At 41.4% G+C, this 26,619-nt stretch overlaps 1 protein-coding gene and 1 pseudogene across 10 annotated transcripts in view; one reads left to right on the forward strand and one right to left on the reverse strand.

Moving 5' to 3' along the window:
- The window catches only part of LOC147017495 ((Lyso)-N-acylphosphatidylethanolamine lipase-like), a 179,648-nt gene that overhangs the window by 17,670 nt on the left and 135,359 nt on the right, over nt 1-26,619 (reverse strand). For 6 of the 10 annotated variants that reach the window (XM_085847200.1, XM_085847204.1, XM_085847199.1 and 3 more), the window contains 4 exons: nt 25,813-25,898; nt 12,289-12,670; nt 11,971-12,119; nt 1,127-1,238 (listed from right to left, as the gene is read on the reverse strand). In XM_085847200.1, coding sequence (XP_085703326.1) covers nt 1,127-1,238; nt 11,971-12,119; nt 12,289-12,670; nt 25,813-25,898 — 729 coding nt within the window. Of the gene's footprint in view, nt 1-1,126; nt 1,239-11,970; nt 12,120-12,288; nt 12,671-15,124; nt 15,182-25,812; nt 25,899-25,978; nt 26,210-26,619 lie in introns of those variants that run through there. The other 4 variants (XM_085847202.1, XM_085847203.1, XM_085847201.1 and 1 more) reach the window with 3 other exon arrangements.
- Nucleotides 1,557-9,131, forward strand: LOC147017496 (uncharacterized; annotated as a pseudogene).

Consider the following 26,619-nt stretch of genomic DNA (forward strand, 5'->3'; position numbering starts at 1 on the left):
TGAAAAAGTGAAAACATGTTTTTAGAATTTTTTACAAATTAATTAAAGATGAAAAGCCGAAATGTCTCGAGTCAATAGGTATTCAACCCCTTTGCTCTCCTCCAAATTGAGCTTCGGTGCATCCAATTTCCTTTGATCATCCTTTGACGACAGTAATTTGTCATCAAATTTTCAACAAAGCTTTATTATGAGAATATGGAGAAGTCAAATTAAGAATTTGGTCAAAAGGTGAAAAGGTCAAAAGGTACGGTTTCGCATACAGACGAAGAAAAAGAAGACCGAATACAAAGCAGACGAGCTTTGCATCTTCAGATGCTTTCTTGTTTCAATTGAAATCAAGACAACAGTAATGTTTTATTCCATGGAGTACAGAGTTGAATCAACCTCTGATGTGTTAGATCTTCTTTACACCATTTCCAGTATCGTGGAGAAATGTATCTCATCCTTGACACAGACCAGAGGCCTTTCACAGCTCAGAACTAGAATGCTAATCAATTTCGTGCATTCTATCAGTGCTTGGTTGATTCCAGAAAAGCACACAGAATCCAAGCACAATGTTTAATTTATGTACGGAGTACGAGATCGGCGGCTCATAAAGTATATAAAGTTCGGCCAAATCTTTCACAAACCGACTGGACAGACCTGATGTTTGACTGCAACTTAAACAGAGATTTGGAATTTGGCCAGGATCTGCAACATCAGCTTGATGCACCGTCTGCCCAATGGGACACTCAATTAGGAAATGCCCTGTCTGTGAAGCACCAATCTGACAGTTTCTCGTGGAGCGGAGAATCAAAACTAGACGAGAGAGATCAAAGACAACTGCCATAAAACTCTGTGCCATGCTGATGGACCGAACCGACAATTTCAAAGATTAGACCTGTTTCAATAATTGAAGACGAAGAAGCATCAACACATTTAAAATAGTGACGACAGTAATTTGGCATTCGGCAATTTTTTCCAGCGAACTATATCTGTAGATAATGTCAAATCTATACTCAAGAGCAGGAACGAGCCAGTTTACAATCCTCAAATGCCAGATGCAAAGGGACAGGCGTTGATTGGCTACAAATCAATGTGCAATTGCATTTACAAAATCTAGGAACGCGTCATCCATCAGACTCACCTGGGTGCCTGTGCGTTGCAATGGTAAATGTATTCTGAGATTGTGTCGTCTTGAAACATGGACGAAAATTTGGTGGTAAAGTCAGGACGAAACTTCTGAACCAAGCCAGGTCCTAAAAGAGCAAGAAGGCAAGTTGGTTTAAATTTGACTTGCAATTAAAAAATAATAATAATAACTACACTACGACGTCAAACTGGATTCAGTATAAAGCAGTAAACAATCAATTGCTTAAATGCCGACAAAAGTTAAAAAAAAATATTTAAGCCAATCAAAAACAAAATCAATGTTAAAGTTGAGCATCGGCTGTATTGCAGGTTGCCACGTCCAACTCGCGAGGCAGGTATGGGAGCAAGGTCATGTGAACGTGATTTACCTTCGCCAAAACTAAGCACACGATGCCAGAGAGATGGACATGTCGCTGGGTGAATGAATGGGGGCAAGTAAGGGGAGGAGGGACCTTCTTTCAAATAGCAATAGAAGCGTATATGTTGCATCGCTGTGGAATGTCCGTAGTCGCACCACATAATTCCTTTCCTATCCTCATCATTTAGGTCCACTGAACTCTCATTAAATCAACTTTAGAACCTTAAACATGATCAATATCCTCCAATATTTCAAATGAATATGATTAAAATTAATATGATCAAATTCCATTGGATTCTGTATCGTGTTCAACAGCATGGACAGAAAAATGGGTGCTCAGTAACTTTTAGCATAAGGTCCTGGCAGTTATACATCACTTCTGCATGGCCGCAGTCACAATTTCTCCGTGTAATCATCAATTTTCTCTTTCCATTTTTATTCCAAAACATTTATAAACAAATATCGGTCTAAGGGCATCCAGACTCGGTGGCATAATGGTTTTGGGCAGTCATCAGAGCCGTGTAAAAATAAAAATAAAATTTTTTTTTAATCGAAGATAGTTGGACTTGGGATATTAAAATAGTTCTCAGAAAGACACTCACAATTGGTCTAAGAAATGCCAATTTTTGGTATTTCTCAATACACAAGTAACTAGAATGGCACTAGGTTGAGGGCAACCCTCCGCCAGGCTGAACAGCTTACGTTTCGTATTTCACTGACAGGATGGATCTATATACATACATTACATATATACGTTTTTTATCTATTGGATCTGAATCCAGATCTTCACCAAAATCGAATCATTCATCCTTGTCAAACACCAAACCTGTCTATCACATTTCGTCCGAATCCATCCACAATTTTTTGAGATATCCTGCTTACAGACAGACAAACAGGGTGAAAATATAACCTCCATCAACATTCGGTGATGGCGGTAACTGGAGAGTTCATAGAACACCTTACCCCACCCTGACTTGAGAAACAAGGACGTGGGCAGAGTCTTCGAGTGGCGAATATGATTGGTTGTAATGACGTAATTGCCATAATGTTTCGTCCAAGTACTGCTAAACGGAAGGCTTTTGAAAAGTGCCAACAAGGTGATTTGTGTTCTACAGTGTTCAAATACTGTAAAAATTCAATTGAAATAAAACAAAGATTTTAAAGGTCGTATTAAAAAAACATAATTCGGAAGTTTGCCACCATTGATGCAGCTTCTTTTACACCAACTTATTTAACACACTGCATTAGTTATTGGTGCCTGGCGATTGTGTCACTTATAATATCGTCCTTAACTGTTTGAGTGCTGTTGGCCATGATCGTGGCCTGATGGGAACATGCTGTTGGCCACGATCGTGGCCTGCGTAAACGGTCAACAACCTGTATTGCTTGTTCCTATTTAAGTGTTTGTTCCGATGGTTGCCTTATAAACAGTAGACATTTTATTCAGTTTGCCTGAAGAAAATACCACAGTTTCTTGTTGCATAATTTAAAAAATTCAGCACTCAAACAGTTAAAAACAGTCCAGTAAGTTTCCTGTTTGGAACGATTTTCAGTTATGTTTGACTGTCAGACAGGCAGACAGAGTAAAACAATTATCTCACTCCTCTTTGCACGATCAAGACAAATTCAGAGCCAAAGTACTGCTAAAGTAAATGTTCCTTTTCTGATTTATGTTCAAAAAATATCCAACTGTCTCTCCGGAAAACACCACCCCCCCCATCTACTTTCTTGACAATACTCTTGAAATCCTTTCATTCAAGCTTCTGGGTCTCACTATCTGGCGTGGGAAAGCCACATTTCCAAGCTGGCCATCAAAGCTAGTTGCCGACTGGGAAGCCTTCGTCGTGCAAAGTCCTTCCTCGGCCCACCTGAGCTCCTGACCACTTACAAAGCTTTCGTCTGCGACCTGATGGAGTACTGCTCTCCCCTCTGGTCTGGTGCTCCTAAATGACACCTAGCTCAGCTTCATGCTGTGGAAAACCAAGGCTTTTAGGATCATTGGTATCTCCAACGATGAAGCCAAGTCTTTGGGTCTTTCAATATCTCACCGCAGGCAGGTGGGTGTTTTTTTTTGTCTTCTTCCGTTTCCTCTCCAGCCTTGCACCCCCTGCTCTGTCTCCGTAATGTTTCCGCAGGGTGCTCAAAGTCTGCCAGCAAACCCTTCTCATGAAACTGCCAAAATCAAGAACTACTGCTCACCTTCACTTTTTCATTCCTCTATTTTCCCCACCTCTGGAACAAATTCCCACACTCTCATCAATCCCGCTCCTCCCTCCAGGTCTTCAAAACAGCTATTCACCAACATCTCACATCTTCCCCTATCCAAAACCACGATCTTTACTACACCTATTAATCCACCCGAAATCCACCTCTTTCAAATTCTCTATTTTCCTTGCTGAAAGTCCCTGGAGTGTCCATCTTGTTTACCCCGTATAACCCATCCTATTACTTTCTCTCTCTTCCATAGATCTTCTAATGTCTGTGTTCCATACTGTTATTGTGCTTCCCTCTCCACCCCCTTGTAGTCTGGGATCCAAGGTCCAAAAAGGGCCTTAAAAATGAAGTTACCTGTCACGGAAAGATATACTTTGCAGGCCACTTTTCTTTTGCAAGTTCAGACCCTTAGGGAACAGAATCCAGAGGCCTGCTCTGCCTGAGGAATTGCAAAATTGGAAAAAAAATGCATTTTTTACCACTACTACCCTCAAATCGAAACTCGCCTCTCGTAAAAAAATGAAAAATGCAGAATGATAAAGTTAGGGTAATTTTAATGGAAATAGTACTAAACTTGGCACATTAATAGAACACAACATCCTGAAAATTGCCACTATACTTTTGACATAAAATTTCCAAGATGGCCGCCATTTTTTTCCAAGATCGGACAATATGTTTGACCATGGATATCAATCTTCCATTATACGTTGAGTATTATTCAAATTGTTTCATTGCTTTGTGTTTGTTATAAAACCATTGCATGGTTTACACTATTAGAGAGTGCAATACAATGTATTGGGGCTTGTTTCTAGTGTCAAATCTGTTATCCTCCCAATGTTGACCCGAACGATTTAGCACATATATTAAAAAGGTATTGCGAAGTTTTGAGTTTCTCATATGTCTGTGACCCTCAGATAAATAATTTGGAAATATACATAAATACGGCCCTTATCTTCTAAAATACTTATTTTTTTCTCAATAAAAATACCCATAGTTAAAAGAAAATTCATAGAATATTTGACATGTCAAATGATTAAATAATTTTATTTTATTTAAAAATCATGTACACAACTAATATCAGGCTGGATATTTAAGATAACATTTTCATTTTCTTGTTTAAATAAAGTAATAAAAATATTACAAAATGCATTTTGAAACAATGAATACTCCCTCTCTTCCAAATTGGCATACGCGCAGACGACAACATTGAAGCAGATCTCCACAGCAAAAGGTACATATGTTGTTATAGTATGCATGAAACCACATTGGAATGTTGCATAATATATGTCAAGTGACCATGTTATCAATTAAACAAAACATACCCAAAATAGTAGGGCGGCTAAGGCAGTGGTATGTGCATTTTGTGTTAAAAGCATGAAACTTGGCACACTTACACATTGACCCATACCTTAAAAAATTAGATATAGAACCCACTTGCCACGGACCAATTAGAGGCCTGGTTACATGTAAAAGTTTTAGGCGGAATAGCATTAATACATTAAATAATAAGATTAATTAATTTAATATAAAATACTTCTGCCTAAAATATGTCAGCTAATTAACTATTCTGAATGCAATATTTAAATAATGCCAAAACATTAGGATTTTTGGTTACCATGGCAACAGAATTACAAGCATTTTAATAGTCTACTTACCGTCCTTATACAAATATAACCCTCCCATTATATTTCCTAAGATGCATATTAATAACATGTGAAAATGAAATTTTTGTTTTAGTCTGTTTGATGATGCTACTAATAATTATTTGTTGACATGCAAGTAGCACAGGAAGTGCACCTGCTCCGGTGGTAAATAACCAGAAGGTCATCACTGTAGCCACCTTTAAATGACTGTTTGGCGATCAATTTTCAGAAGAAGGTGAGTAATGCTACATTCATATCGCAGATTATATACTTCTGCACTCATAATGATAAAAAATACAATCAAAACATGTAAAGAAACGATATAATGGCAAATGAAACCTATCATCAATTTGGAAATCCCCCCACTCAAACTTTTGACCAATGTACTACTTTCTGCAAGACATGTTATACATGTTTTATATATATATATATATATATATATATATATATATATATATATATATATATATATATATATATATATATATATATATATATATATATATATATATATATATTGTGAACCTGAGATGAACTATGCCCCAAATCCTAATTTATTTAAATACATATCAAGTCAATGAGATTAATAAAACAAATGGTAAATCTCAACATTCATCTAGCTCTCTAGAATGTCAGGTCACTTAGTGCAAGAGAGCGGTCCTTATTTAGATGTGCATACTTGTTCTTGCTTTAGAAGAAATTGTCTTATTACAAGTGGCTGTACATGTAATGTTTTTGAGATACAAAGATATTCTTGTATTATTCTAGACTGCAACCTATAGTACATATTTGTTTCTTCCACAGATTATCTGGCATGGTGGAGTAGACTGAATAAATCATGGAACCAGAACACACAAGGGAGAAAAGATCCCGATCTGACACAGATTATTCCAGATGTCTAATTTGTCAGCATGCATCAGAAACTGTACCAATCCAACAATTAATGCCACTGGGTTATCCAGCACTTCTTAATGCTGTCACTAAATGAATGGATGAAGTCGCTTTTAGATTGGAACGAGACATTATAGATGAACATAACTTTATGCTACATGAATCAAAAATGCATGCAAAATGTGATAACAGTTATACAAACCGAAAGACAGTTGAACAGAAAATACGAAATGTTAAGACTACTGTGAACAATTGTGACGAATCAAGCTCTAGTTCCAACACAGCACATATGGGAACAAGGTCAAGTTCTGAGCAACCTATCTGATACAAGCACCAGTGTTTCATTTGTTGCAAAGAGTGAGATAAAAGGGCGAATGGAAGCTCTTGCTCATCACAGATCTAGAAGGGCATAAACCGATTCAACAGAAAGCAAGAAACCTTCATGATGAAGTCATGCTGAAGAGATTACATACGTTTGATAGTGGTAGCATTGACATAGTTGTCGCAGATTTTCGCTATCACCGCTCTTGCATGACAACTTACATGAACAAGAGGATCACTGGCACAAAACAGCAAGCTGAGAATGATCCATATAATGATGCATTTGAAAAACTGATTTCATAGATAGAAGCGCCCCTATTTCTTGAGAATAAGGTATTCTATATTACAACCCTACGAAATCAGTACAGGACTAAATATTGTTGTGAATTCGCACCCCGCCGGCGTGCGAACGACCGCGTGTAGCCAATAGCGGCTGCTTCGCCCACCGAATGTGCAATTCAGTCGTGACCCTCTCAGAACAACGCTGGGAGCTAGTCACGGGTGGGGGTTTAACCTCATCACAACTCAGTCCGCATTCTACCCGCGCGAAATAGGGTCCGATCGCCGAATGGTCGATTTACCTAAGTACCCGCGCGGATAGCGTACCGAGGAGTTGTACCACGCCACAGGTCGACTCCAGACACGAACCGCTTAAGCGGCTCGTTCCGTGCGACAAGGATAACCGAGCGGAGTTATCGTCGACCTTAACGGTTCATATTAGTTACCGGGTGTTTTAACCCCACTATTAATCCCTTACGTGATGCAAGATGGAGATTCCAACAAAGGAAAGGATGCAGCGAAACGGGGAACAATTGGACCAGCACATTTATTCCGCGCCACACGGCAGCATGGAAGGCACGTATATTACAGTCAAGCAAGAAAACACAATAAAAGCGAGCGAAGAGACACACGCAGATCTACAACTGAATAATGCAATTCACACGGCAACACTTAAAACAGTTCTACTTCACCAGACTGGCGCCACACACACACTTTTACACAGAACCCAAAAGAAATGGAAGTCGCGACTTCCCTGAGCATGTAGAGTCCTTGGCGACCGTAACTCCTAGTCCCTCCGGCATGGTCCACTGGGCTCGTGCCTCGCGCCTGCACGTGTCGTCCGCCTGACAGGAACGAACAAACAGAACCTCAACCTCTTCCTCCGAATGAACGAACCAAGAGCAAGGACTCTCCAACAACTCTCGACAATTCTCCAAGGACAAGGGAACAGGGACTCTCTACACCAACGCCTTTTGAAGGGTCGGGCTCCGCCCTGCCCCGTTCTTGGCTCCTCCTTCCTTCGAGGCGCTTCCAGAAAATTCCTCGAAGGGGGGCGTTCCTCTCCCCCGGCCGCGTTACACCGCGCATCCACCAATCGGGAGAGGACGCGCCACCCCCTCCCCTTTTCTCACCAAGCGTGGGAAAAATGGCGGGAAAACCCCACAGGCATTGTTGGTTTTCTTCTCCACGCGCCGTACGACGAGGGAAGGAAAATTCGGGCGGGAGATATTTGCGCAGGCGTTTTGGGCGGGAGATCTTGGTGGGAGATGCCCCTTCGCACCCTTGTTGCTGCTGCCACTCCGCTCCTTTCATCCGTCCCGCGGAGATCGTGACCGCACGGTGCTCATTGAATGGCGAGTGGCGAAGATGGTGGTAGCGTAGTTGTGGAAGGTGGCGTCGTGGCGTGAATGGCGTGATTGTTGGCGTCGTGTAGTGAATGGCGTGATCGTTGAGATGTTGGTTGTGGCGATGTTCGTTGTTGTTGTTGCACCAAAATAACGACAGCAAAAGAAACATGGCTAACTAAAGTGTCGCAGCCCGAATGAATCGCTACATATTCCCTCTAAACAACGGGTTTGGGCTAACTACACATGGACTTATCGATATATCTTACCTGAGGACCCTTTATGGTGTATTGCGAATTTCCACAGCCGTAACAATATGTTCTGTTATCCTCAATGCCTACATCTTGAGTGGCTGTGATACAGTCAGCTATCCATTCCAAAGAGGAAAGAAGCGGGCTTTCAAATGTGCTGTAGACAATCCAGAAAAGCCTCTTCCACTCGCTCAGTATGGCAAACATGGTGAGAACTTTATCCTTGATGTATCGACTGATGTCATTGAAGCTGCTAGATTGTTCTTTCTGGCCCTCTATACACAATCTGATTTCCTGGGTAGTCTGGATGTCCTGCGTGCACACATTTTCGCTACGAAAAAAATGTGACCTCAGATGCCTGCCTCCTACAGAGGATGCATTTTACCTTCACTTGCTACGAAGTCTTCACCAAATGGCTGTGTGTAAGAGTGCTCACATTTCGAAACCAGTATACCCAATAGCAACTGCATTCGGCAGAGAAATCAGGAATGGCAAACTGGTGCCAATACTGATGACAAAGGATCCAAAGCCAAGAGCTGTACAGGAAAAGTTCTGTAAATGCAAGAAGAGCAACTGTCTTCGGAGCTGCCTGTGCACTCGAGCCAACTCGAAATGTGTTTTTGCTTGCCTTTGCATGGGCGACCCACTGAAATATGGACGCATTGAAGCAAACCTCTTGATTCCTGATGAAAACTAAATAATGAACTAGTCAGTGGAATATTCATTTTCATTGATGAGTGCAACATGATACATGTCAAATTTTGCAAGAGTTTGTAAAAAGATGTAATTTTACTAAGTGTCATCATGTGAAACTATTTGTATTTATTATATTAGAGATGGTCACAACATAAAAGACACAAAATAACTCATGTTGTGCATTTATATCGAATCTGTGGTGAGAACAGACATTTAGTCAGAAATTGACAGCCATTTTGAAAAAAATGGTAGCCATATTGAATTTTTCATTAAATTTAATAGTGTGTTTTCTTGTCCTACTTTCAAAGGTCGAATAGTACATATATCAAGCAAGTAACACAATTCTGAAAATGTTTCTTTACGGACCAAATTATCGTCAGTCATGCAAAATGGCAGCCATCTTCGAAAGATACAGCCACAATACATTGGGTTTTTTACACCAAAAAAATAGTAAACCAAGCAATGGTTTTGTAACAAACACAAAACCCTTGAATAATTGCAATAATACTCAGAATATAATGAACATAGATATCTATGGGAAAATATGGCATCCATCTTAGAAATATGGCGGCCATTTTGAAAACCTTCAGTCAAATTTATAGTGAATACTTTAAAGGATGTTATGTTCTATTAATGTGCCAAGTTTAGTACTATTTTAATTAAAATTACGCAAACTTTATCCTTCTGCATTTTCCAATTTTTCACGAGGCGATTTTTTATTTGAGGGTAGTAGTGGTAAAAAATGCATTTTTTTTTCAATTTTGAAATTCCTCTGGCAGAGCAGGCCTCTGGATTCTGTTTCCTAAGGGTCTGAACTTGCAAAAAAAAAGTGGTCTGCAAAGTATATCTTTCTGTGACGGGTCATCTCAAATTTTGGTGCCCTGGATCCCAGACTATTGTTATATGTTCTGTGTGTGTGTTAGCTCTTATACAAACCTCGACTAAGTATGCACATATATGTAAAAAAAAAAAAAAAATATATATATATATATATATATATATATATATATATATATATATATATATATATATATATATATATATATATATATATATATATATATATATATATATATATATATATATATATATATATATATATATATATATATCTCGACATATGTGGAGCATGACGAGCACTCCCCCAATCGTCAATGGACATAAAGTCCTACACCGAACTGTTCGGATTAGGTTTGTTTGCATGATGGATTATGTTAGAATGGTTTGCATTAGTGGAAACAATAGTCTGGATGGCAGACGGATGGTGGTTCTTTGTAGATTATGCGATTTTACCGTGTGAGACAATCAGCGGCAATGCTCACCATAAGTCAGGAGGTGCATCTGATGCTTAAACGACGAATGCTGTCATCATTGGTTAAATATTCATCGGTATGACATCCTGGTAAGGGCAAATAAACCTGAAATCCGGATAGGCTGCTCCATTTGATGTTTAATTGATGTTGACCATGTAATCTTTGTCTGTCTGTCAGAGTCGGTGGGCTGAGGTCTCCGGATCGGAGGCAACACTTTGGTGTAAGACTTTATGTCCATTGGACATCAGGGGAGTGCTTGTCACGCTCCACGTTTTGATTTACCTGCCGATCGCACCATGTGCCATCTGGTTGAATGGTTTGTATGAGCGGGAACAATTGTCTGGGTGGCAGATGGATGGTTGTTTTTTGTGGATTTTGTGGTTTTACTGTGCGAGACATAATCAGCGGCGATTCTTACCACAACAGATATATATATATATATATATATATATATATATATATATATATATATATATATATATATATATATATATATATATATATATATATATATATATATATATATATATATATATATATATATATATATATATATATATATATATATATATATATATATATATGCCTGGTGTTGGCTTGATGGTTCGGGTAGTGGGTTTGGGATCTGAGGATCCTAAATTCAAATCCTGCTCAGCTGTTGAATTAATACCAGGTGGGGTTGACTCCGCCTGTTGTCCTTCCGAGGTCGGCAAAATGAGTGCCAGGATGCTGGTATACTGTGTCGGAGTGGTGACCCATCCAGGATTGTGCCCAATAGCCAAGGAGACTGCTTAAGCAGCACCAACACTCTACACAGAGTATGGTCTCAATGGATGCATGGACGGACTTTAAGATTCAAGCCCACCTGAATTACTATAATTTGAAAACACACTCACCCATGAACTCTTCTCTTCTCCCTGACCCTTTACCAACATGAGGCTCACCTATTTAGTTAATCAGGTTCTTTCATCTTGTGTACACCACAATGCAGCTCATGTATTATCATTAAATTTTCCCTTGTCCACATGTTCTCCTCCCTTATCAAGTCCTTCCCCGAGTCATAAACTCTGTAAAAAAAAAAAGATTTCAAATAAAACTCCCATTATAACCCTACCAATGGTCTCGATATTCCCATCGAACTACCATCTCTTTAGTTACATCTCCAAGCCTTCTTTCAACTGTGAGCCCACACCATTTATGAGGGGTCAGAAGCACATCAGAGGTATAATCACACCCACGCAACTGATGTAACCAGCTGACATCTACGTACTGCATACACATCATGATAAAGTCCTTAAAGGTTAGAGAAGTCAAACCAAACATTGGAGCTCTCAGCATATTTTCTACAGGGTTTCCTTGGTTATTGTTTTTCAAACACTGCATGCTCTATATTATACTTAGTGCTTGGTATGTAAACTTTACAAAATTTTAAACCCTTTAAGAAAGGAAAACACAAAGTTGTTTCACTGAAGTCTTCAACATTCTGCTTGTGAAGTAAAAGGATCCATGTTGGGGACATTGGCTTACCCCAAGGTCCAGCCATCCTTAAACCAGCCAGCAAATTGAACTGGCTCACAAGCAGGCCGGCAGCACGTAGCCATGTAGGAAGACGATCCTCAAAATTTTGCGGCTTTTCTGGAAAGCCCCAAGGGTCAACCAAAATGAGGTGCTTCACCCTGAGAAAAACAACGTTTAACAACAGTGGGTAATGTTATCTACACTCAATTTGATACCACATATTGTGTTAATGGCAAGTACATGTTCATAACGTTTGTGCTGTACTTATTTGATTATTCATCATGTGTTCTCTCAACAAAATGTAGCATTTAAAGGAAAGCAAGAAACCTTTCTGGATGCTCTATTGCATAAGATGCAGCCAAGAAACCACCAAGACTGTGCCCCAACAGGACCATCTGTGGTAGGCCTAAGGCCTCCCGCCAGGCCTCAATAGACTCAACAAAGCAATGTTCCACGGCACAGGCATCGTGTACAAAATGGGGCCGAGAACTTCGGCCAAACCCAAGCAAGTCGAAGGCATGAACGGTCCTGCGACTGGCAAGCGCATCCAGGTTTAAAGCCCACAAGCCCACGCCTCCTGCAAAGCCGTGGATGAGCACAAGTGGTGTTCGATGAAAGGCTGCCTTTTTATCTGCGCACGCTGTCACTGTCCAAAGGCATTCCCTGATTGAGCAAGGTACAAAACGGGATAGCACGGGCACCTTGAGACCTGAAATGCATGGGACGCACCAAACATAGGCAAAGATGAGGAATGGAGATTGTAACCAGTTTTGAAAATATCACTTAATGTAATACATACGATTCACACACTAGGTTAGAGAACCTGAGACCTGTTAATCCTCACCAACATTAATAATTTAAACCAGAATGATATTCGGTAGAGTGCATAACTCTCCCAAGATGAGCAGTTTATGGTTTGTATCGCACTGATGGGCTGAATCTGCATCTGGACCTGAACCAAAATCGAATCAGTTTGTTGTGGTCACCGACCAAACTCATCCACCAAGTTTCGTCCGAATCCATCCAAAACTTTTTGAGATATCCTGCTCACAGACAAACAGACAGACAGTGGTGAAAACATAACCTCTGTCCATCTTCAGTGACAGGTAAAAATTGCTTTAAAAAAAACAATAAAAATAAAAATAATAACAATAATAATTTTAACCTAAAGATTGATATTGATCGATCTATCTGTCTCCGTCTCCGTCTCTTCTGCTTGATAATATGTCCATTTTGACAAGATCTGTTTCAATGGACACAAACGCCTTCAATATTATTGGAATATACCACGATGAAGCCGAGTCTATGGGCCGATCACCTTCCCGAGAGGTCGGTGGTCTCTCTGTTGTCTACCGCCTCCTTTCTGGTCTTGCACCCTCTGCTCTTTCTGTGATGTGTCTTCCCCCCCCCCAGGTTTCTGCAGGCTGCACATGGACCACTATCCACCACCTTCTGGCAAAACTCCCAAAATCCAGAATCACTGCTCACCTCCACTCATCCATTCCTCATTTTTTTCCCCACCTGTGGTACCAACTTCCACATCCTCATCATTCTCATTTTTCTCTCGAGATGTTTAAGACAGCTGTTCACCATCATCTCAGATCATCTCATTCCAAAATCATGATATTTTCTACCCGTTGATCCACTTCCACACCCCAAGCCCACCTCCTTCAAAGTTTCCAGTTTTATGTCCTGAGAGTTTCCTTCTGTATCCATGTTGTCTACCCCATGTTTCCTTCCATACCCCTAAATCCTCCCCGCACCCATCATTTGTCCAAGTCTCCTTCTATTTTGTCCTTCAACTCTGCTGCTGGTGTCCCCTCCCCTCCCTCACTACTATTCCTTTTGTTCTGTTGCATCTTGATCTGTTCAGCATTCCAGCTCCAAAACGAGCCTTGATTTTGTATCAAAAATATATGGATGATGATTATCAGAAAATGTTGGCTATATGAGGCGCAGCGAGGAGTAGTGATGTAAGGGCCACATCGGCCATTTTGGAGTCAATGCCATATAGCACTATTTTAACCCTTCCCCTATCATCCGAGCCTATCATCATCATATCATTAAAAAATGACGCTTACATCACTCCTCCTCACGGGGCCTCATATCAATCAAGTACGAATTGTCAAGACAAAATAGTCAATGATACGCTGCCTTTTTATCTGAACAGAGCTGGGATTAAACAAGAAAAAAAAAGAGAAGAAAAAAACAAAACAACAACACTGGCAAAAATGGAAACAACAACAAGCTTGCGAAGGTTGCCCTTGATGCGCTGCCCCCCCCCCCACCCCCGATCTGGCATGGCGAACAATTTGACAAGTGTACTTTTTGACTGGGCCGAACAGAACAAAAAGGAAGAGTAAGAAGTAATTTTAAACACTGTAATCAGAATTGTAAGACACTGTTAATTAAACCTATGAAGTTTGCCGACGATGCATAAAGCAGGAAGAGAGGAGGTGGGAAAATGGAACAAACAGAGACTTTTGCAATTTGCTGCATTTAAGTGACAATCCTTTCTGAATCCATCCACCCAGGCTGTGTTTTCTACGAATGAGACTTTGAACATATATCAATCACCCAGTGTTCATTATTAGCATGCGTGGTAAGGAAATGTACTTAGGCGTGTTGAAAAGTAATGCCTTCTATTCTTTTCTCAAAACCAGGTAAAGATATTCAAATGAAACAAAGCCCAGTCCATGCATTAGTTCTTCCCACCACTGGGTGCAAAGTTTTGTAATTCTAACACCAGATGTCTCAGTGCTATGTCAGTCAATATGGCATGATGTCAGTGCTGTGAAGCATGAAGTGTTGGAGAAGAGAGTTGGGTGCACCATTACTATCCTGAGAGTAACAATCAATGGAGTACCACCACAAAGGATCACCAGCCCCAACTTGACTCCATCAGATTTTCAATCTCTTTCCCAAACTTAAGAAATATCTTCATGGAGAACATTTTTCTTCTGAGGATGATGTCAAGGCCAAATGTGAAGCGCTGGTCAAGTCAGCAGGATGCACAGTTCCATTGTAGTGGAATCACAAAACTACTGAACATTGGCCCAAACGTGTGGACCACAGAGATGATTATGTTGAGAAATAAATACGCACCATGGTGGAATAAAGATTGATGTTCATAGCTGTCTGTTTAATATAAATATATCATTACCTGTTTTGGAGAAATAGAATAGGAGGCACTGCTTTTCACACCCTCGTATATTCAAAGCTACGTTGGAGATTTGTAGAATGAAGGTGGGAAGGGGGAATAATAAGTTACACAAGGCAATACCAATGGACCATGACCCATAGGGGATGTTGTGCAATGGTTACGAATTGATTATTACAAGTATATATTGTTACAGATCTTGCTTTGGGGATAAGTTGGCTTAGATCATTAAAAATATTTTAAGAGCACATGTTAAGCATAAGCATACACCGTACGTAACAAGTGTATGACAAGGCAGGGTCGAGTTTGTTCTTGGGAGCTCCCTCTTCTCTCCTCCCAAAATGGTTGTGTTGAAGTCCCCATTACCCCCAACTTTGTGTTTTATGTGGTTTTTGTAATCTGTCTTTCAGTGTCAATTTCCTTCGCAGGGCCAGGAGTCGACATGGCCCAGATGGAAGAGCAGCATTCGGGGCCATGTATATTATAAAGCAACGAGAGGGGCAGTAAAATCCACACGGCCCAAGTGGGACACCCGCAGGGAAGGTCGTTAGGTGAGGGTCCCTTTCGCATGGTAAGGGGGCTGAAGTGTTCCCAAAAAGGCCTGGGCAAGTGGCAAGCACACTCTACTTCTTCATCTCTGGATCTTCCTTTCCCTGAAACTCTTTCACACCCTTGGCCCTCCCTTGCTGCTCATGGATGCTGTTACTGGTAGATGCTTCCTCCGCTGTTCATGGGTGTACTGTTCATGTTCAAGGACGGGGGGTGGGGTGGGGAATGAGCTGCGGGGACAAGTGCCGGGATCTAGTATGCAGGGTCATTGGCGCCAAGAGCAAGTAGAGCGTGAGCAAGCCGCTCACGCACCGTGTTCTGCTGTCCCGTGTCTGTCTCTGTCATAATCCTGTACAAATGAGTTAAGGCATAAATAACCAAGTTGTTGGCACTATGGGCACAAGTGATATTATTTCATTGGCACCAGTTTTTTCACCACTTGTGGCCATGCTCTTTCCCTTTCTGCTTGGCCCCATTTATTATCAATAAATGCTTATTGATCAGAACCTGTGTTCTGGCCATTGGGGAATTTGGAACTCCATAAGCACATAAATACATTGGCAGAATATAGCAAAATCCGGAATAGTGCAATTAAGGCATATTAGTAAAGACGAGTTGCCAGCAGAACTCTGCTCAGCTATTTGTGATCAGCAGATTCGTTACCTCCAGATGGTTTTTAAACTGCCAGCACGTACACAAATTAAGAGCAGACGAGGGAACAGATTTGACCTATTCCTACCTGGTGGATGCATCAGTCTTTAGAAGACCATCGACCATTAGAATATCAACACCAGGCTTGGGCAACATTGTTTAGGCCTTATTAAGGCCTCATCAACAAGGCAATTTATGGTTTATCCAAAGCTGAAGCAAAAACCCTTCAAGCAAGAATTTAAGTTGAACATCATTTCCTCTTCGACTTAAAAGCTACAAAATATATTTTGTTTCAATTTTTTTTAAATTTAGTTTAATTATTTTCAACTCGTATGTTAGGCCGCAAAATGGTGACATACTTTTGTATGCAATGCCAGGTGCACCTCCATGCTTTAGAAAGAGAGAAGTAATAATAATTAAATGCACATTTCCGCCTGAAAACTTTACGGATACTCAGAATCCCACTCTTCCTTCCCCTCCCCTAGCTGTTTCATGAGCAACATACTAAGACTGCTGCAGAATAATGTTCAACTCTATTTTCAGTTTTACACACTGATCATCGCTCGATCAGCCCATAAACATGTGGACGGTATTTAAGTTTAACAGTTATCAAAGAAATCTTCTGCAAGTTGATGATGTTATCGGTACACAAGTGGATATAAAGCTTGGAAAATGTGACAAAACTTTTTGTTCAATTCGAAATAAAACTTCAACATCGGTACAAGCGTATTAGGATAGCTCGAGGCAGTTCACAATTGTGACAAGTTTTCCAAGAACGGTAGAGTACTTCCTCAAGATAATTCTTCATTTTTGAATTGGCTCAGGAAATGGAAAACACCAAAATTTCCATCTTCCTACATGCTTCCAAATCAAGCACTTTTTGGGAAAGTTGTGCAGGGCAAAAGCAGTAGTTTGCTTACCATCTGCTTTATTTAGTAACCCTGGTTTTGGTCTCTTATGAGTTTGAATCATAAAAAAAGATTACGGCCATCCTGGCGATCTCATCACATATAGAACATTGTTCTTCTGCCTTCAATCTTTGATATGAGAATTTAAGCTGGCTGTCCGACATCTTTCTCGACAAATAAGGAATAATTTTTTTTTCACAAGTTGATGACTCCTTGGTAATCTTTGAATTTTAAGAAATGTTACATACACTTTCCTATTACAACTACTACCTTTTTCAAATGTAGCATTGATACCCCCAATATGAAACATGCCTTTCTGCTGTAAAACTGCTCCTGGCTCAGCAGATAACATACATCATCATCATCATCGAACACAGGTAGCCTACTGTACCCAGGACCACTGCATGGATCAGATTGACAAAGATTATACATCACAAAGTGAAGTTCCGAGATTTGATCCAATCCTTGGAATCCATTGGTCTCTTCGGTTTCCCCACACATGGTCGGGACGTGTTGCCCTTTCACAGGTAAAATTTCATTTATGCAGTACCAAGGTAACTAAAACCGCTTTTAAATACACCTGGCGCTAACCTGGGTTCACCTAGGTATTTGCAAGGTAACTATATAATTAGTATAGATCTCCCTGGTACCTGGCTAAACACAGCCAGGAACGCAGCATTTATTGCAACTGTCTGCCCGACTGATCGGGCTGCAAGTCAGCAGGTATACCCGCCCCACCCCCACCCCTGACGAGGCTTTCCCGACTGGGGCCAACATGACATGAACCTAGTAAGGCGAGTAAGGAGTCTAGTAAAGCGGGGTTAAGTAATTGGTTCATGTCTGTCTGTCTACAAATGTCAGTTTATGATTGAGGAATAAGTTATTTAAATCAAACGTTATATTTTGAACATGAATCGGAAGACAAGTTTATAGTTTCACTGTACCTTGGCTCTGAATTCACCCTGATCAGACATGCGCAGAGGGGAGAGAGATATTATTTTTTACTCTATCTGTCTGCCTGGCAGTGAAATAAAATTGAAAATCATTCCAAACAGCAAATTTACTGTTTTTAAGGACGTCATAAAGGACACAAACAGGCACGAAGCACGAATGCAATGTGATAGATGAGGTGGTGTAATAGACACTATGTCAACAGCAGGAAAAAGGCGGCAAATTCCAGAATTAATTTATCAATACGACTTTTACAATCTTCATTTTATTTAAATTTAATTACATACTCGAACATTGTAGAACACAAATCGCCTTCTCGTCACTTTCAAAACCCTACGGTTTAGCAGTACTTGGATATGTTAAGTAGGGTGGTGTATAAAACTGCTTCAATAGCACTAAACTTGCGGAATTTTTTTTTAACAATCTTTAATGTCATTATTTTATTTAAATTTAAGTATATACGTGGGGTATCACTGCATACACTTTCCCAGTACAACACGGTGTAAGGTATCGTGTTCTATGAACTTCCTAGTTTCTGAAGTAGCTGAGATGTTCGTTCAAGCGGTCTCCAAGCCATCGTCCAGTTTCATTGACGAGGTTTATTACACATCGAGCACGAAATACAACACATTGCATTTTGTGGTCGTGCATAAAAAATTATCAGTAATGTTGATGGTGTAAATTGGTTCTGAAATTGATGTCATATAGTTGATTTAAAAAAAAAAAATTCCAGGTGTTGTGACGACAATGTGAGCATCTGATATTGGAAGGTAACATACCTTTGACTAGAAAATTCCGTTAAGTTTTGTATTGTCACGTTTGAATGAAAAGAGTCGTGGTTGACAGAAGGTAGAAGCTGTTTCTGTGTCATCCTGTAGAGTGTAGAATTTTCAAGTTTCTCCAAATGATTATTTTAACTAGAAAACTGTCACAGCAATAAAGCAAAGTAAGACAAATTTGTTCGTCGTTCTCAGGTGTTGTTTTTTTGAAGATAAATATTTTGTCGATCTAATCAATTATGCAGGCACGGTTAAAATAATTTTCCAGAAATAAAGTGGGATAGCCATAAGTCATTTAATTTGCCATGGTTATAAAATCCAGATCGTCGTGACAGACACAGCGGAGCCTTAGAAATAAATAGGATCATTTGTAGAAGGGTGGAAAGGGAGGTGGGGGCAGAGAGGAGGGGTCATCCAAATCTCTACCATTTTGTGTGAATACTATGTAGATAGCACCTGACAGCAAAATAAAATAAAATGTCTGGATAAATGGGTTATATACTGAAGATTTACGAATTTAATTGGACCAATATACCCACTCCCAAAAAGAAGCGACAGGAAGGGTCATGGTATTATCCTCTCTGGGGTGCATAAATTACAATAGATCAAGGCTTGAGTCCATTCGTCTGTGGGAAACGCGATAAGCATATAATGCCTCAAGACCGTCTGCTTTCCTCTCTTTCAGTATAGTGTTAAAGAGTAGTAGCAATTGTTTTAAAAGGTAAAGAGGTATTTGTGGTTTATAATATTTTTTACTTCCAGTCGGGGTGCCCCATGAAAATGACACAATAAGCTATCTATTCACCTTAACACGGATTTTACTCAAGAAGGAAAATCCCCTTTGGGGAGGTGGGCAAATGAAGTCGCGACAACCTCAATCATATGACCCTTAGTCTGCCTGTCAAGTTTGGTTGAGATTGGATAAGAAACGACCGAATGTATCACGTTCAGACAGACACCAAATTGCGTATTCTAGCATGATGAAAGACAAGGGAGAACAAATCGTCAGCAGAATCCAGAAACAACATGTTTACTACGCGTTGTGCGATATTGAATATCTGTAAAAACCCAGTTAAAGGAGTTAAAAGAATATCAGTTAATTATGTTCTGATTCATATCTATGTGTTGACTTAGAAGTAGTTTGTTTCTGCAAAACTGCAAGGTTGCATCATAAACATTTAGAAATAAAAGATGTGCAACGCACGGTGTTGCAAAATGAAAGTCTGAGTTGAATGGTGCCATTGCTTCTTACCGTATTACTTATGAGAACATAAATGCTACTCTTTACATGAAATGCACAGGCCTTACAGTAATCAACCTCTTTTTGGACACAATAAGCCATTTGATCCCATTGTGTCGCTTTGCAGTATTTACATCCCACTATTTATCACTTAATAAAGATACATTTACATGGACTATAATATGACTGCTTCAACGGCCAAATTTATTCCCACCTTGTGGGGTCAGCCGATGGTGAAATTTGACCCAAGTCTTTAACAGACATTCCGGTTCTTCTTGGCTTCCGGTTCTGGGTTTGAAGCGTTGGCAGGTCTCCTTCAGGGCTCTCTGCTGACGATCTCAAAGTTAAGTTTCCGGTCGTTATCTGTCCCGTTTTAACAGTTTATTTTCTCACCTACATGTTACTGTGTGTTCACACACAGCTTCGGTTTTGTTTCACAAATCGTGCTAATTTGTGAGTTTTCATCGAACATGTCTTACCGGGTGCTTGAGGCCTACCCATCCCTCTCCTCGATGTATGATCGTGCTATTTCTATTTTCTCCCCATTACCTTCAATTTCTATCTTCCCCACTTTTCCAAAGTCCCCCATCCCTCCCAACTAAACACTCCATTTCTTGTCTTAAATCCCCCCCTCCAAAAAAAAAACCTTTCTCCTTGCACACTCATGAGTCTCAATCTTTCTTCTTCTTCATTTTCCTCTTCTTCTTCTTCTTCTTCTTCCTCCTGCCGGCACACCATATATATTCTACTGAGCTGACCCTCTCTCGCCATTACCTTCACAATTTCTTCCAACAACCTTCCATTCCTGAATCTTACCTGTTCTTCAAAAATACATCAAAAAATAATAATCTTCCTTGTATCCTTTTGATCTCTACACCTCCTGTAACCATGTGTCTCTCTCTACTCTTCCTGGTACTTTTCATCGACCCAGCAGCTTCACACTGCATTTACCGTTCCAAATTCACCACACACTTCCACAATTTTACTTCAACCTTCCCTTTTACAAATGTTACACAATCCTCATTTAAAATAAATAATTTCACTTTTGACTATACACCTCCCACAGCCAAGTGCTTCTCCCATAACTACGTGATCTGCGTTTAAAGATCCAAATTCACCATTCACCTCACGATTTTTTCTGCAACATTTCCATGACCTATTCTGTTGAAAACTCTCTAAAACAATAATAATAATAATACGAATAAAAACGATCTCTTATAATGCATCATCTTCCTCGATCACACGTGTGGTACTCTTTACTGTATCATAATGCACTACTCTTCGACTATTTAAACAAACTGCTCTCAATTCGACCTTTCCTTCATACCTTGCCAAAAAAATCCAACTGTTACAGCGTTTCTTCTCTCCATTCTCTGGATTCGCCTTCATTGCATCCATCAAGAATTGTGTTAAATTGCATCTCTGACCTAAAACTTTTAAAACCCCAGTTTGCTATGAATGTTCGCTTTCCATCAACCATTCTTTTTTTCCAATTTCAGTGCCAACTCACCCCTCTCACCCCTCACTCTCAAAGCAACCGTCACAATCTTCTCCCTCCAAGCCTCCCTCTCACCTCTATCAAAAACTCTCCCCTCACCTTTCTCCCTCAACTCTCCCCCACTCACCCTTCTCCCGGCATTCACCCCCCTCACTCACCCTTCTCAAAGTTGCCCCCCCCTATCATCCACAAAGTTTCCTCCTTCCACTGCCGTCTCACCTCCATCTCTTCACACAACCTCCTCAAATCCTCAACCACCTTCTGCCCCCTCTCTTGTCCACCTCTCCCCCAGCAGCAGGGCCTTTTCTCCTCCTCATCCAGCCCCCTCCCCTAGCTATTCTGCAATCCCCCACACTCCAACAACCCTCCTTACCTCCCCCCCTTGTCCCTTGTCCTACCCTCTCCCTACACCCAAAGCCTCCTCCCCTCTCTCTTCATCAACAGTGTGGACCTCAAATATCCGGGGCCTTCACTCAAACCTTTCAGATCTTTCCATACAGGTTGCCACTGACAAACCAGACATAATCTACCTAACAGAAACTTTCCTCCCCCAAGACATGTCTGACTCCCAAGTATCTCTCCCTGGTTACTCCCTCCTCCGCTACGACAGACCTGAGCCTCATCTGGGTGGAGGAGTTGCTCTCATCAACGAATCTATTCCTCATTCTCCATGCACTGCCCTCACTCCCCCACACCCCCAGGAATACCTCGAGCTACAGCTTCCCCTCCACTCCCACCTCATGTTTATATGTGTGCTGTACCGTCCACCTAACAGTGATGACTCCATCTACACCTCACTATCCGAAAACATGGACCAACTTCTATCTTCTCATCCAAGCTCTCTCTTCCTCATATGTGGCGACTTCAATTGTCATCATGTCAGTTGGCTGGGTGTGGGTACCTCTCTCACCTGTCATGGCAATTCAGCGAAAGCTTTCTGCGACTCATTGGGACTGACTCAATCAATCAACTTCCCGACCCGGATCCCAACCAATGGTACTCCATCTCTTCTGGATCTGATATTGACAAATTTCCCTGACAATACCTGCTGCTCTTCCTCCGCTCCAATCGGTTCTTCTGACCACGTCCTTGTCAAAGTGGACATCTCTCTGGCTATTATCAGAGAACCACCTCACCGCCGTCGAGTCTGGCATTTCACTCAAGCCGACTGGCAGGGTCTCCAAGCAGCCATCAAACTTATAGACTGGTCTCCTCAGATATCAGATCAAACTCAGATATCGCTACTTTCTCCAACATCAACTCATCCTGGGAATTCTTTCAAAGAAACTTGCTCTCCCTCATGCACAGATTTATTCCCTCTCGTGTTCAGTTGTCCTACCCTTCCTCCCGCCCTTGGTTCACTGAAGCTTGTGGCGAGGCAGTTGTCATGAAACAACTTGCCTTTGCCTCATGGAATGCAAACCCAACTGAGGGTAATCTCAGTTCCTTCCATAAAGCTCGGAACAAGTGTGTATCTACCCTCAAGAGAGCCAGAAAACAACATCTTTCTCATCTCAAGTGTGAACTCTCAAACCTCTCTCCCTCCTCAAAATCCTGGTGGTGTCTAATCAAATCTGTTTCTGGTGTATGTTCCCCCCTCCATCCCCTCCCTTACCTCAAATGGCCGCACTGCTGACACCGCACATGAAAAGGCTGAATGCCTAAACTCGGTGTTTGCAGTTAAATCTTGTGTCGAAAACCCATCGCTTTCTCTACCAATCTCTATCAATTTTTACGCAGTCGCACCCAAATATCCCTGGACTCTGTGTCCTTTTCTCCTGACAAGGTGGAGAGCTTGCTGTCAAACCTCGACTCAGATTCTGCAACCGGTCTAGACGGCATCAGCCCACGTGTCCTAAAAACACCTGCTCTTCTGCTCTTTCTCACCCTCTCTCTGTTCTATTCACACTCTCATTTGCTCAAGGTCATCTGCCTTCTGCTTGGAAATCAGCAAACATCACTGCCCTGCATAAAAAGGTACAAAACAGATCCTTGCAACTGCAGAACAATCAGCCTTCTCACAATCATCAGCAAGGTTATGGAATCAATAATCGCTTCAGACATTAAATCCTTCCTGTTCTCCAATGGTTTGATTTCTGATCATCAATTTGGTTTCAGACCAGGTCACTTTACCCTGGATATGCTGCTTCCACTCTCCCAACAATGGATGGAGGTCCTCAATGCCAGATATGAAATCAGAGCCGTATCTCTGGACATATCGCGTGCTTTTGACACGGTCTTGCACCCTGCCCTGCTCACCAAACTCTCTTCCTATGGTATCCAAGTCCATCTCCACTCATGGCTCGCAGACTTCCTCTCCTGTCACAGCCAATGTGTGGCCCTAAATGGAGTTCTTTCATCCCCTCTTCCTGACCATGCTGGAGTTCCTCAAGGCAGCGTTCTGGGCCCTGTTCTTTTTGTGGTTTTCATCAATGATCTCTCCGACTCTCTGGAAAATCCTCTATATCTCTTTGCTGATGACTCCACCCTCTGCCATTCCATCGGTCATCCCTCAGACTGGCAAGCAGCAGCTTCTTCGCTCACTGCAGATCTGGGTAAAATCACAAACTGGTCCAACACGTGGAACATGTCTTTCAATCCGGACAAATGTCTCTCCGAAAGGACCATTTAGAAACGCCCCCCCCCCATCCACTTTCTCAACAATCCTCTGGAAGAAGTCCTTTCTTTCAAGCTTCTGGGTCTCACTATCTGCCATGACCTTTCCTGAGAAAGCCACATTTCAAACCTCGCCTTCAAAGCCAGTCGCCGACTGGGAATCCTCCATCATGCAAAGTCCTTCCTCGGCCCACCTGAGCTCCTGACCACTGAAAAAGCTTTCGTCCACAACCTGATTGAGTACTGCTCTCCCCTCTGGGCTGGTGCTCTTGACTCTCACCTTTCTCGGCTTCATGCTGCGGAAACCAGGGCATTTCGGATCATTGGCATCTCCCGCGATGAGGCTGAGTCTTTGGGCCTCTCACTCAATCACCACAGGTTGGTCGGTGGTCTTTCTGTCTTCTACCATCTCCTCTCCAGCCTTGCCCCCCCTGCTCTCTCTGCAATTTGTCCCCACTACATTTCTGCAGGGCGCTCAAGGTCCGCCAACAACCCCCTCGTGGTAAAACTACCAAAAGCACGAATCACTGCTCATCTTCACTCTTTCATTCCTCTTTTTTCCCACCTTTGGAATAAACTCCCTCACTCTATTGAATCCCATTCTTCCCTCCAGGCCTTCAAAACAGCTATTCACCACCACCTCTTATCATCCCCCATCCAAATCCTTGAGCTTTTCTACCCCGATAATCCACCCAAGGCCACCTCCTTCAAATTCCCTGCTTTCCTTCCTGAAAGTCCCTGTAATGTCCATCTTGTAATGTCCCCATGTTCTCCGCCCCATCCCTCTCCCTTCCACACCACAGAACTCAGAATGTTTCTGTTCCCCACTGTTTTGTCCTTCCCACTCCCGCCCCTCTTGTCTCATGCCCCCCTTGCTGTGCGTTGTGTGTTCGCTCTCATACGAAGCTCGACAAGGTATACAAAAAATGAAAATAAAAAGACCAGCTGGCCAGGCGTTCAACGGGAGCTGGTTCTGGGAGGAATTTACCATTTGTTCAGGGTGCCATCGTTAACTCACTTACCCTTTGTGGAAAGATACAGTGGAAGATTTTCCATCCACCAACTAACACCAATAGAGAGGTTTCCAGCTTAACATCCATCTGAGGGATGGCACACAGTGATGCAACACCCTGCCAGCGAAGCACCCATCTGAGCTTATAGTCGGGACAGCAATAAAACCCAGATGAGACAGCTCAATCTCACTACCTCTGCATCATCATGTCAGACAATTATATCTACATCAAATTTCCTAGATTTCCATTTATACAGCATCTTAATCATTTAAAAAGCACCAATAGCTTGTTACTTCCACCCATGCGAGTACAATAAACCAACTTAGAAGTCCTGAACTTGACAGAGCATTCAATAAGAAATATCACCAAATGGTAGTTTGCAACTAATTTAACTGAGCAAAAAGCAAAGGTAAATGAATGGTAGACACTTAACCTTTAAAAGTTGGCAGACATGTGAATTACAGAACTTTTGAAAGACAAACTTACAGCTCAGAATTCGCTCTTCAACAGCCCGTAGCTGTGCCATGGAAGTCGGCCACCAGGAAGCTAGTGATGCCCAGGTCCGCTCTGGTCTGCATGGAAGAACAGGAGGTAGATTTTTTTTATTCTTCTCAAGTACAATGTTCCATATTCTTGGAGTTATTCCACCAACCTAAGTGGAAACATGCACGCCGATTCTCATCGACATGAATTTTGAAAAGATGACAGGACTGCAAACTCTCATCAAGATGAATTTTCAGATGCTAATAGTCCAGCACTGCAGCCTCTCATAAAGACGAGTCCTAATTGTTGAGATGTTCAAGATCAGTCCAAGGATATGGCCCATATTAAAATGTGACAAAAGTGGACATGTTATTTGCCAGATCCTAAATTCAGTTTAATCCCACCAACTATAGCTGCAAGTATTGATTGTGAAATCATTATTGCCCAAGTTGGTCGAGCAATATTCTTTTGCCCAATTCTAATTTCAGATAGCGACAGTCAACCATCAATGTGTAACCAATTTGATGGCAAATCAAAATCGAGCTTATAAAAAAAACAAGGATGTGATGAATATGATTCTGTATTTGATGGAGCTCACACCAATTTAAATGGCAGTCAATAATCCCTCTCATGCAGATTTAGGGGTGGAATGATGAGCATCGAGGAAAAAAAAGAAAAACATACTGTAAAGGGGTCTCTAAAAAAGAGGTGACACCATAGACAGGGTTCTCATGAACAAGTGATTTATTACGAGGCTAAACGGGGTGGGGAAGAAGAGAAGAGAACACGGCCATAGGCGGCGAAACAATT

Source organism: Eptatretus burgeri, chromosome 11, assembly GCF_056783735.1.
Source record: "Eptatretus burgeri isolate ZD-2024b chromosome 11, Ebu_testis_v1, whole genome shotgun sequence".
Lineage (NCBI taxonomy): Eukaryota > Metazoa > Chordata > Myxini > Myxiniformes > Myxinidae > Eptatretus > Eptatretus burgeri.